Source organism: Panthera leo, chromosome A1 (genome assembly GCF_018350215.1).
Source record: "Panthera leo isolate Ple1 chromosome A1, P.leo_Ple1_pat1.1, whole genome shotgun sequence".
Taxonomy (NCBI): domain Eukaryota; kingdom Metazoa; phylum Chordata; class Mammalia; order Carnivora; family Felidae; genus Panthera; species Panthera leo.
This window is the reverse complement of record NC_056679.1, coordinates 954000-966234: the sequence shown is the minus strand read 5'-3', so window position 1 is coordinate 966234 and position 12235 is coordinate 954000. Positions and strand designations below refer to the sequence as shown.

General features: G+C 44.1%; 1 protein-coding gene across 2 annotated transcripts in view; it reads right to left on the bottom strand.

The window, feature by feature from the left end:
* The window catches only part of ZMYM2 (zinc finger MYM-type containing 2), a 104407-nt gene extending 93264 nt beyond the window's left edge, over window positions 1–11143 (bottom strand). Inside the window, exons 1-2 of one of the 2 annotated variants that reach the window (XM_042952337.1) lie at window positions 10944–11143; window positions 8555–8620 (exon numbers count right to left, since the gene is read on the bottom strand). In XM_042952337.1, the coding sequence (XP_042808271.1) occupies window positions 8555–8620; window positions 10944–11122 (245 nt within the window). In that variant the 5' untranslated portion in view covers window positions 11123–11143. The remainder of the gene's footprint in view (window positions 1–8554; window positions 8621–10943) is intronic. The other variant, XM_042952970.1, reaches the window with a different exon arrangement.
* Between the last annotated feature and the right edge of the window lie 1092 nt (window positions 11144–12235).

The following is a 12235-nucleotide window of genomic DNA, read 5'->3' as shown; positions in this document are numbered from 1 at the left end:
CGAAGCAGGCTCCAGGCTCTGAGCTCTCAGCACAGGGACAGATGTGGGGCTTGAACTCATGCACCATGAGATCATGACTTGAGCCGAAGTTGGACACTTAGCCAACTGAGCCACCCGGGCACCACTAGGGCATGTTTTATTTTTATAACCAAAGTATTAAAAACTCCTTTCTGGGGCGCCTGGGTAGCTCGGCCAGTTGAGCGACCAACTCTTGATTTTGGCTCAGGTCATGATCCCAGATTCGTAGGATCGAGCCTAGAGTCAGGCTCCCCTCTGAGCATGGAGCCTTCTTGGTATTCTCTCTCCCTCCCTCTGCCCCTCTTCCTGCTCATGCTCTCTCCCTCTCTAAAATAAAATAAAAATAAATAAGGAAAGAACTGTCCTTTCTGACATGCATGTAACTATTCACGTCTGTATATTTTCTATTAAGCATCGTTTATATTCATTCATTTACATGACTGTCTCCTCAAAATAAACACTGAGAACCTACCTAAAAATCACATATGACATTTCCTAATTGCTTTCTTTTTAAGGGTTTTAAAGCTTAGTTCCTATTTTGTTTCACATGCCAACAAGAATCACTGAAGTTTTTACAAACTAAGAGATGTGATCAGACCGGGTTTTAGAAAAAATTAATCTGGTTGTAGACTGGAATAAGGAACAGAATGAAAGTTGCTTTGTATATATAAATCCCTATTATCTAACAAAACGGACTATGGTCAACACACAAAACAAAACTAGAGAGAGTGGAGTGCCTTAGAATAAAAGAACACTTAAAGGTCTCAACATTTGAGAGTCTAACAAGGGTAGGTGAAGGAGACGGTCAGAAATACAAAACCGTGTTACTTCACAGACCCAGAAATCAAGAGTTTCAAGGAGTATTTAATTCCAAATGCTACAGAATTAAGACAAAAATGAAGCACTTAAGGATTTGACTATTAAATCACCAGTGACCTCAAAAAATATGTATAGTGTTGTGAGTGAAATCAGTGAAATTTCTTCTGAAAAGTATGGGAAAATGAAGCAGAAGATGTGCAAAAGATTCTGTAGAGATTCTGAAGGATAGAGCACTTTAGCATTCTTATAGACCAACAAAGGAGCAGGCAGAGAGAAGTCAGTGAAGATAAAGAGAATTCCTTCTATCAGATGAGCATTCAATTCAGTGAGTCTACTGGCAAGAAACTCATGATATTTGATCGATTCAAACAGATTATAGATCTTAGCTGCTGTTAACTGCACATCTATTGGCCAGTCATATACTCTGTATTATTTTTAATTCTTATCACATAACAATCACAAAAAAGCAGGCATCATCATACACATTTATCAAATGGGTAAACCAAGGCTCATAGGTTAAATAACTTACCAGAGATCACAAACTAGTAAATAAATGGTAGAGCAAATTGGTTTTAACAGTCTCATCAGGGCATAATTTGCATGTGATAAAAATTTATTCATTTTAGTGAAAATTTTTAGTAAATTTATATACTTATGCAGTCATCAACACGATCTAGTTTAAGAAAACTTTCATCACCCCAAAAATTCCCTCATAAGGGTAGATTTGAACCCAAATCTCTCGGCTTCAAACTCATGTCACACTGCAAATCCCCTAGCAACATCAAGTAACAAAAATAAAAATTTTAGGCAGAAAAAACTCTAAAATTAAGTCCCACTAGTTCCCCTTCCATGTGAGGCCCCAACATACCACTAGAACCACACCCACATTCCACGATCTCAGCAAATTCAAAAGTTTACTAAAATTTGGATATGCCTCATACAAGTACAGCAAAAAAAGTACACAGACTATGTGGTATTTTTTTCTAAATGCAAAAGGAGTTAGAAATGAAGAAGAGAAATGGACACTTAAATCCAGGAGAAAGATAGGATGAAAACAGCTGGGCAAGGACATAAGGATGGAAAATGTGATATACAAATGAAGAAAATAAGGCATCATAGAAGTCAGGAGTCAGGGTCATGAAAGACAAAGACTAACTTAAACAGAAGCTTCTCTTTGATATGCAACACAAAACTGGAATGAAATGACTTCCTAGGCAAGAGTTAAAACTTAAGAACCAGAACTATACAATATTAAGAGACTCAAACAAAAATAAAAACACAAAGTGAGACAATATGCAAAATAATTAAAGTTGTAAAGTTAAAACTAGATTAATTTTATAGTAATGATTTTATAAAATTGAAACAAAAACAAAATTTTCATTACTTTAGAAACAGAACCATGAACATGTAAGAATTTAGATACCATGTGAGGGCCAGAATTAATTAAAATAAACTGAAATAATTAAAATATAACAATAAAGGGGCCCCTGCTGGCTCAGTCAGTTAAGTGTCCGACTCTTGGTTTCAGCTCGGTTCATGAGTTCAAGCCCCACGCCAGGCTCCAAGGTGACAGTGCGGAGCCTACTAGGGATTCTCCCTCTCCCTGCCTCTCTTCTCGATAGATAAATAGATAGATAGACAGATAGATAGGTAAAATATGACGACACATAATACAAAGAGATCTAAAACAAAAGGATAAAATAAAAATTTCATTTTTTAATGTTTATTTTGAGAGACAGAGAGAGAGAGAGAGAGGGGGGGGGGGGAGAGAACAAGTCCAGGGAGGGACAGAAATAGAGAGAGAGAGAAATCCCAAGCAGGCTCAGTGCTGCCAGTGCACAGCCTGACGCAGGGTTGGATCCCACAAACCATGAGATCATGACCTGAACCAAAACCAAGAATCAGATGCTTAACTGACTGAGCCACCCAGGTACCCCTTAAAATTTTATTTAGACTGAATTTTTACTTCTACTCTAACATTTCTTTAATGCTATAGAACTGGAAACACAATTAACTAATCTGATCATCACTGGCCTAACCAAAAGCTTACAAATTCCAAATTAAAGTCCTAGAATATAGCATTAGAAGTCTAAATGAAATGCTCTTCCAAGCACTGAGGCAAAGAGAGGGCTGGCCAACTCTTAACACATTTTTTACAATTAGTTGATATACAGTAAATGTTATAATACACATTTTTTTTAATAAGTGATTTCTGATTACCCTAAACTATATTCAGTCTGGTCCAGCGAACTCAATAATCCAAGAAACATCCCTCTTCTTAGTCAAAAGACATGCTTCTTAGAAATAAATTATAAAATTGCTATAGTATTACAAAAAATAAGTCTCAAACTGTAATGTCTTTTGGTTTCAGAACCGTAATATCAGTTCCAAATTCTTGTAACACTAAATCCAGACAACAGCTCTACCTAGGTGACTACAGCAAAAGTAATATACACATGGCACGGCCACAAAGTAAAAAAACTGAAGAATTTGTCTCATTCTGTCACATTTTGGGAACTTTCTTCTATCTCAAGTAAGCACCACAATCTTACTTAAAATAGCCATTTAAGTATTTTTTAATCCAACCTAAATGTACAGTTAAAAAGAAGTTTACTCTAAGAATTATAATATCATTCTCAATTATTCTAATGAGGTTGCAACAATTCTACTCCTAGGAAATTACAATTATCTTAAATTACAATTTAATATTAATTTTAAATATCAGAATCATACTAAAATATTTAATAATTTAAGAATAAAATGTTGTAAAACCTTTTAAAACTTAAGATCAAATTGACATATAACATTTTATTAGTTTAGGTATATTTTTTAACATTTTAATTAAAAAAAATTTTTAATGTTTATTTTTGAAGGAGAGAGAGAGAGACAGACAGGGCGTGAGTGGGGAAGGGGCAAAGAGAGAGGGAGACACAGAATTCCAGGCAGGCTAGAGACTCTGAGCTGTGAGCACACAGCCCAACGCGGGGTTCAAACTCACAAACTGCGAGATCATGACCTGAGGTAAAGTCAGACACTTAACCAACTGAGCCACCTAGGCATCCCTTAACCTTTAAATTTTAAATTCACGTAACAAATTTGATCTTTGAATTCACTAAGAACACCAGAGGAAAAAAAATCTAGAACCCTCTGGAGAAGAGAAACCTGACCCTTGGCAGTCTATTGACACTAAAGGAGTGGTTAGTGGCACCCTGGGTTGACCGCCCAACTTTGGCCCAGGTCACGATCTTGCTGGTTCACAAGTTCAAGCCCCGCATCAGACTCTGTGCTGACAGCTCAGAGCCTGGAGCCTGCTTCAGATTCTGTGTCTCCCTCTCTCTCTCTCCAGCTCATGCTCTCTCAAAAATAAATAAGGGGCACCTGGGTGGCTCAGTTGGTTGAGCGTCCGACTTCAGCTCAGGTCACGTTCTCGCAGTCGTGAGTTCGAGCCCCGCATCACGCTCTGGGCTGATGGCTCAGAGCCTGGAGCCTGCTTCAGATTCTGTGTCTCCCTCTCTCTCTGCCCCTCCCCCGTTCATGCTCTGTCTCTTTGTCTCAAAAATAAATGTTAAAAAAAAAAATTTTTTTAATAAATAAATAAATAAATAAATAAATAAAAACATTAAAGAAATAAAAATAAGAGTGGTTAAAATTCTTTAACAGTAATGTAACTCTTCAAGAAGGATAAACAAAAACTAGATAACATGATAATGAAACACATATTCATAAGTTTTTTCTTAAATCAGAGCTATGAAATATTCATTACCTACTTATCCTAATATCCGAAGTTTACCCTTAAATCATATCTTGTAACAGTAAATATCAATACTTATAAGACACTAATCAAATCAGTAACAATAAAACCCCAATGGTCATATCCTTCTTTCAAATTAAAGACCATGAATTTTTATTCAATTGTATTACTTCTTTCAATGTACTGCTATGAAGTTAAAAATAAAATAGAACTAACAAATCCCAAACTAATCATGTGACCAAGTGATTTTGCAAACCTCTCTACACATCAATTTTTAACTCTACGATAGATTTCTCCATTGGTTTACAATTTTTTTTCTGCAGTTCTAGAGTGCTACAAGTGTTGAATGAAACCTGAGGCAAAAAATTAATAGATTTTAAAATATGCAATAAAACAGATAAGCTCAAAATGTGTTGCGATCCAAATTTTAAGACATTTTAAGATGACCAACTTATCTCATTACTAAGTATGTGAATGGTGCTGGCCCGCATAATTCCCTTCCCATTTCTATTTTAATAACAGAAACCTAAGATTACAAAGTGAATTGTTTAAAAAACAGGTTGCAGATTTAAAAAATGTGCAACTGCAACTATGTAAAACAATTTTCTTGCCAAACCAAAATAAAAAATAAGCTACAGTTATTACCCAGAATTCCATAGTTCAAACTCATGAATTTATCCAACAGCAATTTTTCTCACAGACTTTATAGGTCTTACAGATTAGTTGCGCATGAGAACTTTTAGATTTGAATAGTTCAAAACTCCTGTTCAAGTCTAAAATCCCAATTCCAGGAGCGCCTGGGTGGCTCAGTCAGTTGAGCGTCCAACTTCGGGTCAGGTCATGATCTCGCGGTTTTTGAGTTCCAGCCCGTTGTCAGGTTCTGCACTGACAACTCGGAGCCTGGAGCCTGCTTCAAATTCTGTGTCCCTGCCCCACTGGCACTCTGTCTCTCTCTCACAAACAAATAAACATTAAAAAAAAATTTTTTTAATCCCAATTCTATGATCTCACAGGAACAGGAGAAAATTAACAAACTGAAATTAAAAAATGGGAAATGCAGAGACAAAGTAATCTCTATGCTTGTTTCCTAATTTAAAATGTCCTTCACAAAATACTATCTGAGAATCCACTGTGCTCACCTAAAAAATACAGGCAAACTGAATATGCCAGTCTTCTTAAAATAAATATTATTCAACATAATAATATGTACATTAGTAACACTGCTAAGGGGATAGACAGAGATATGAACGCCTAGAAAACAAAAAATATAAAATTTCCGATTATACACCTTTTGACAACGAAGAGTGTTCCAGGATTTCATATATATTCTTTCCATCACAGTAATTTACCATGCCATCTGATTTTCAGACTTTGTCTCAAATGTATTAAGAGTATGCACTTATGTACCTCAAACAAGGGCAAAATAGAAGACTCTTTAACAACACTGTTATACAAAGATGGTACATTAAGCTCCGTATCATGCAAAAGTCGGAAACATTCATGTCAGCACCTGTGTGATATCTGAGTGAAACGGGGTTGTCCCACCACATGAGATACAAAGGTCCGGCCCATGAGATTATATATATAACAGGGAAAAGTAGAAACCACCCTGTATCTTTCTTCCAAGTGTTTAAAAGGGCAGGCAGGAGATGGGAATACATACTGTTAAGGATGCTCTGAAGAAAGATGCCATGAATATGCAACGTATTTTTAACTGCCAAAACACTTCATAAGTACACATAAAAGCACCGAACTCACATTAAGTGTCTGACAGTAAGTATAATAAAGAACTTATTTAGCCAAGGTCAATTAAAAATCATGTTATCTTCATCTTACTATCTGGCACATGAAAGCACCATTAGTTGGTGTCTTTTAAGCAAAGGAATTTTAAATTCTGAGCTCAATCATTAAGCAGAACAAGGACAACATTTTGGTATTATCAGAACGAACCACGGCCTTCATTAGTATATATGTGTTGACATTACAGATAATCCAGATTACACATTTTCTACGTCCTCCTCCCCAAATGTCTATTAAATATAAACCAATTACCAACCTTCCCCACATCACAGCTGAGAACAAAGGAAAAAATGTGACAAAGTTAAATCTTTCATGAAACTATGTGTTGATAATATAAGCTTTGCCCATTTGTGTGAAAGATCTGATCCTTGATCCATTTTATCTGAATGATCTAATACCTGAAAAGAGCTTTAAACTCGTGAGACAAGTTATACTCATTCAAGTTGCAGTATTTAGGAAACAATTATAGACCCTAAAATGTATACAGACATACTGAAAAAAGGGAACATATTACTTCTGATTCAAAAACAGTTTTTAAATACGACAGTAAAATAATCTAATCGACAACTGCAGTTCTAGAACTTTTTAATAAGATAGTAAGATTCAAACATTTGCTATTTGTTTACACACTCTTCTCTAGGAAAAGAACAGAAGCTGAGAGAATTCTAACCTTGGCTCTTCCAGTGTTTCAATTTCTAAATGTGTAAAACAAGAATATTAAGTACTTTGAAACAGGACAGCATAGGAGCTAAACTTGGGCACTGTAATCAAACTGCCTGTTTTATACTAATACTACTTCTACCTGGGCATCCTCTGTTTCCTCCTCTACAAATTAGGAATATAAACTACTTATATCACTGATCTCTCACAGTGTCACACTATCAGAGAGGACCTCATTTTGTGAGGATTAAATTATTAAATGCATATTAGAAATCAGTTTGGATATGTGTTGATAATTATGGAATATAAATAACAGGTACACAAAGGTTCAGCATACTATCCTCACTCACAAATTTAAGTTATCATAACAAACATTTTTTTAAAACTCAGAATTATACTGCCATATACTAAGGGGTCAATATGTGCTATTTTCATTACTCCGCAGGATAACTGCTAAGATTAAAGGAAATAATACATGAAAGGGCCCTGCAGTGTGTCTAGAATGTTGTGTATTAAAATATACATTAACATCCTCGCGTTATCATTCGCAATCAGTATTCGGCAAATATTCGTCTTCAATTAGCTATCTTTTGAACCATTAGGGACTTAATATCTAAGCATAAGCTACTGTATTTCTGTCACCTCTGACAGAAATCTACAAGTTACAATATCAACTGTCCATGAGATACAATGTGACCAGAGCTCAGGAAATACAATGTGTCCAGAGTGCTGGCTTCATTGATATTTTGTCACTGATTTCAACTGACAAGTTATGTTTATTCCACTACCTAGCATATTACAAGACCGTTTCCTTAAAACCAACAGATTACAAGCATTAAACAATAACTCAGGTGACACATCCAAGAATGGCTCCAGTGAAGACCAATCAACACCGAAGACGGGGCGGGGGGAGATTTAACTGGAGCAGTGGACCAGTGTGTCATCAGCATACTGGTTGGTCAACCACCTGGATGAGCTAGAACACTAGAAGAGCGGACTTCGCGCCGTCCATCAACTCACGAGCCCTAAGAGTCGAAATCCGTCTTTCAGATTAGACACAAACAAAAAGTTCAGTGGGCCTATTTTCTCCAATGCCTACAATCAATCATCCATTGTAAAGGGAGAAAAAGTGTTAAAGATGGTTGCATGCACAGCATTTCCAACGAGTAACTTCAATTCCCACTTTGGAACTCTAGAGGGCACCAGAAATATGCCCTCCTTTGCACCACCCCTCCTCCCGGGTAACGTGAGCAGCTGCAGGAGCCCGTCGTCTGGTTGCTGAGGTTGGTATTGCAGCAGCAGGAGAGATGTCTGCAGCGGTGGAAACAGCAGCGCCCACTCCCAGCTGCCTCACCAGCCATTACCCAGGCTTCACCCCGGGGGCAGCTGCCACCCAAGGAAAGGCTCCTCCCCCTCAAAACAACGGGGATAGACAAGTCCCTTGGCTAAACCCCTACAACCCAACCACGTCCTCTAAGAGCAACAAATTAGAGGCGAAGGACTCACAATGGGGGTGTTCTCCTCACTTTCTGCCAAAGATGCACCAGCTGGGGTTGAAGGCGATTCCTGGTCCTGGGGGTAAAAGCAAAAATGGCAAATGGATCAGGAACATCTAACCAGGTGGGAGAACCAAAGCCCATTCCACCAAGAGGAGGCCGAGAAGGGAGTAAGAGGTCAAGGAGGTTTGGCCCCTCTATTATTGCTCCACAGCCCGCGACCAACAATCCCCTCCTACGTAAAGTGGAGCAAAACGGCGCAAAACATATATTTGGGACCAAAGCCCACGTGAAAGGCAAAATCCGGAGGGAGGAGGCTGGAGGGCACCAAGCCTGCTACTGGGAAGGGAGGGGGGGAAGGGAAAACGTTGCCTCGACGCCAGCAGGGGAATTGCACTCCCTCCTAAATTTGCCCACCCAGCGTCATCCCCGCCACTCGGGGCACCGATTCGGAGGTAAGGGGCGGCTCACGTCACCGCCGGGCTGCTATCTCCCACATTTGCCCCAAGCAGTTGCCCTGGGCCCGAGACTTGCCCCCCCCCCCCCTGCAGTCGGCGACCGGCAGCGCTGCCTCCCCGTCCGCCATTAGAGACCCAGCCAAACAATACGTGAAGAGCGAGAGCCGCGCAGCGCAGCCCAGGGAAGAGAAGAGCGACGGAGGGGACCCGGTGGGGGAAGAGGCAGCACCCTCGCCCCGAAAAACTTGGGGACCTCGGGCTGCCGCGGAGACAGTGGGAGCGCAGCCCCGAGAGCGGGAGAACGAACTGAGGCGCCCCTCCCCCCACCTTTCTACCTCCTCCGCCCCCCCCCCCCGCAAGAAAGAAAGGGAAAAATACCCCGCGACCTCCCACCGCCCCGGCCCGGGCGACCCCCGCCCCCCGAGCGACCCCCGCCTCTGGCGTCCGCCTCACCCAGCCCTCCCGGCCTCGCCCTCACTCTCGCAGCCCTTCGGGCCGCACGCGAAGACGCCTGTGACATGAGCGGAGCCCGGAGGAGACCCCGAGGCCCCGACGCGGCAGCGGCGACGGCGGCCGCGCCGCGGGGTATTAATCCCGGGTCGGTGGGAGGCTCCGGAGGCTGCCCTCACCCATCTCCGCCTCCCCAGTCGCCTCCGCCTCCGCCTCCTCCTCCCGAGGCTGCGCTGCTCCCAGCCACCCCCACTATCGGCGGACCTGGGCTGGAAAGACAGCGGGGATAAGCCTCACCCGGTTCTGGCTGCGGCTCCGCGGAACGAACCTCCCCTCCCCCGGCCCACCCCCCTTCGGCAACACGCACAACTCCGCTCGGTCCAGTCCCGGGTTTAGCGCTGGTGAGGAGGAGGAGGCGGAGGAGACGGAGGAGGCGGCGGTGCGGCCGAGCCCGGAGAGGCCCCGCCCTCCGCACCCTCATTGGCCGGCCGGAAAGGCGGGCCGCGGCGCCTCGGGCACGTCCATTGGCCACATCTGCCTTCCTTCAGGACCCCCCTCGGGGGGGTGGTCCGAAGGGCTGTCCGTCAGGCGCAGGCCACACCCCCCGGCGTCGCCCTTCCACTCCCCCCCCTCCGCCCGCTCCCGGCCCTCGGCCGCGTCCCCTCCCCTCCTTACCCCCGCCTCCCACCCCGCCCCCACCCCCGGGGCCGTCAGGGTCAGGCAGCCCGAGTTTCGCCGCCCGCTGCACCGGCCGCGGGCTCCGGCCCTGGGCGCCCGGGGTGCCCTCCAGGGCCCGGGACGGCCCGCGAGTCTGAGGCCGTGGCCGCCTGCCCTGGCTCGGGCCTGGGCGCCCAGGCTGCTGCAGCCGCTCCCAACGACCCTGCCCGAGGAGAGACGCGGCCTCGATGTCCCCAACGCCCTCCCTGTCCAGTTCCTGAAGCCCCCCGAGAGGGGCGAGCCCGGGCACGGGCTGGAGCGATTGAAAGTGGGAGGTCGGGGCAGCGGGTGAAGGGGGTTCCCGAGCGTGCCGCGGGGAGTGGGAGCGCCTCCACCCTCGCCTCACCCCCGTGGGGAATAGTCCCCCCACCTCCCGTCATGGCTGCAGGAGGAGACGACGTCCTCCATTTTGTCGGGACTGCTGTGGGAACTTGGGACCAGTTCAAAACCAGACCCCGTGGGGCTGGGAAACTTGTTCCCGCGAAGCCCCAACTGGGCTCCGCCATTCGGCCGGGGGGACGGCCCCTGATGCCGGCGTCTGCGTCTGAGGGGCCCTGGGGGACGGGCGCCACGGTGGAGGGACCCAGACGCCGCTCCCCGCCTCCATCAACCAAGATGGAGGAAGCTGCGGGCTCCCCTGGAGCCGGGCTCCCGCCTGTTGGAAGGGCCGGAGCCTCCCCTCGGTGCGTCCCTCGCCGCTGCCGTCGTCCTCCTCCGCGGCCCCTTTCGGTCGCCCTCCCCCAGCCTCTACCCGGCCTCCCCACTGCCTTCCACCATCTGCTGGTCCTCAACGGTCGATGGGGTCTCCACTCCACCGCCTGCTCCATCGCTTCGCCCGACCGGGGCCGGCCTGGCTGCGGGGAGCCGGGCGACGGTGCGCAGCGTGGCGGCGCGCCCCGGGGCGGGTGTGCCCGGAGAAGCCACATCGACGCTGGGGCTTCTCTTTTGTTCATCGTCTACACCTACGTCTTCGGCGCACGTCAGGGTGCCGTGCGACATCCAAGATTCCATGTAAAGATGAAAGCGGGGCCTCTTTCGTCTCACCCTAGCGGTTGTTCGTGGGATTACAACTGACGGTGTTGGGTAGTAAATGGATGGATAAATTAGACTTCTCAATTTCATGATTCTCTAACACACTGCCTATTAATCCGTAGACGTGTTCTGTTACAATTTAAAGCTCAACACGATGATGAGGAACACGAGTTTTTTAATGAGTTAATCATCCAAGTTCTCAGTAAAGACTGCCGTTAAACGTGTTTTAGACGTTTACCTCGTAGCATAATCTAGCAGAAATTGAAATTTATTCATTCACTGTGACTTGAAAAATCAAGTAATCCTTCCACCTAGAGCTAATTGCAATAAATATACTGTTCTTTATTTAAGTTGGAGAATATCCAGCATGCATTTCAACCAGCTCAGAACAGTATTGCTTGCTTTTATATTTCAGCATTTTAGTTCATAATTGAAATTTTTGTCAGTTTTCAATACAATATCCTCGCAAGACTTTATATTATATTACACAGTGCTGTTTCACATTGACATTCTTGATGTCACTATCTTCACAACAGAAACACCCTCTATTACCAGATGCAGGGCATCCTTGTAATAATTCTGTTGAAAACTTACACCATCCCTCTTCCGTAACCTTACAGCATGGCAATAGCCAGTACTCATTGAGTTTATAGTTGAAAGGCTTGAATACCGATTCTTTCCAGTAAGCTCTGTCAGAGACTTCCACATGTTGTTCAATTTGAGGAAGTTCTTTTTTTTTTTTTTTTTTAATGTTTATTGATTTATTCTGAGAGAGAGAGAGAGCATGAGGATGGGAGGGGCAGAGAGAGGGAAGCAGAATCCCAAGTGGGCTCCTGCTGTCAGCACAGAGCCCAATGTGGGGTTTGAACTAACCAACCATGAGATCACTGCCCCACGCTTAACGACCGAGCCACCCAGGCACCCCTAATTTGAGGAAGTTCTAAACTGCTACCAATTCCTGGCATTATTGCCATTTTATAATTAATTAATACGAATGATAATTACAGTAGGATATATTATTCACATTTGTATCC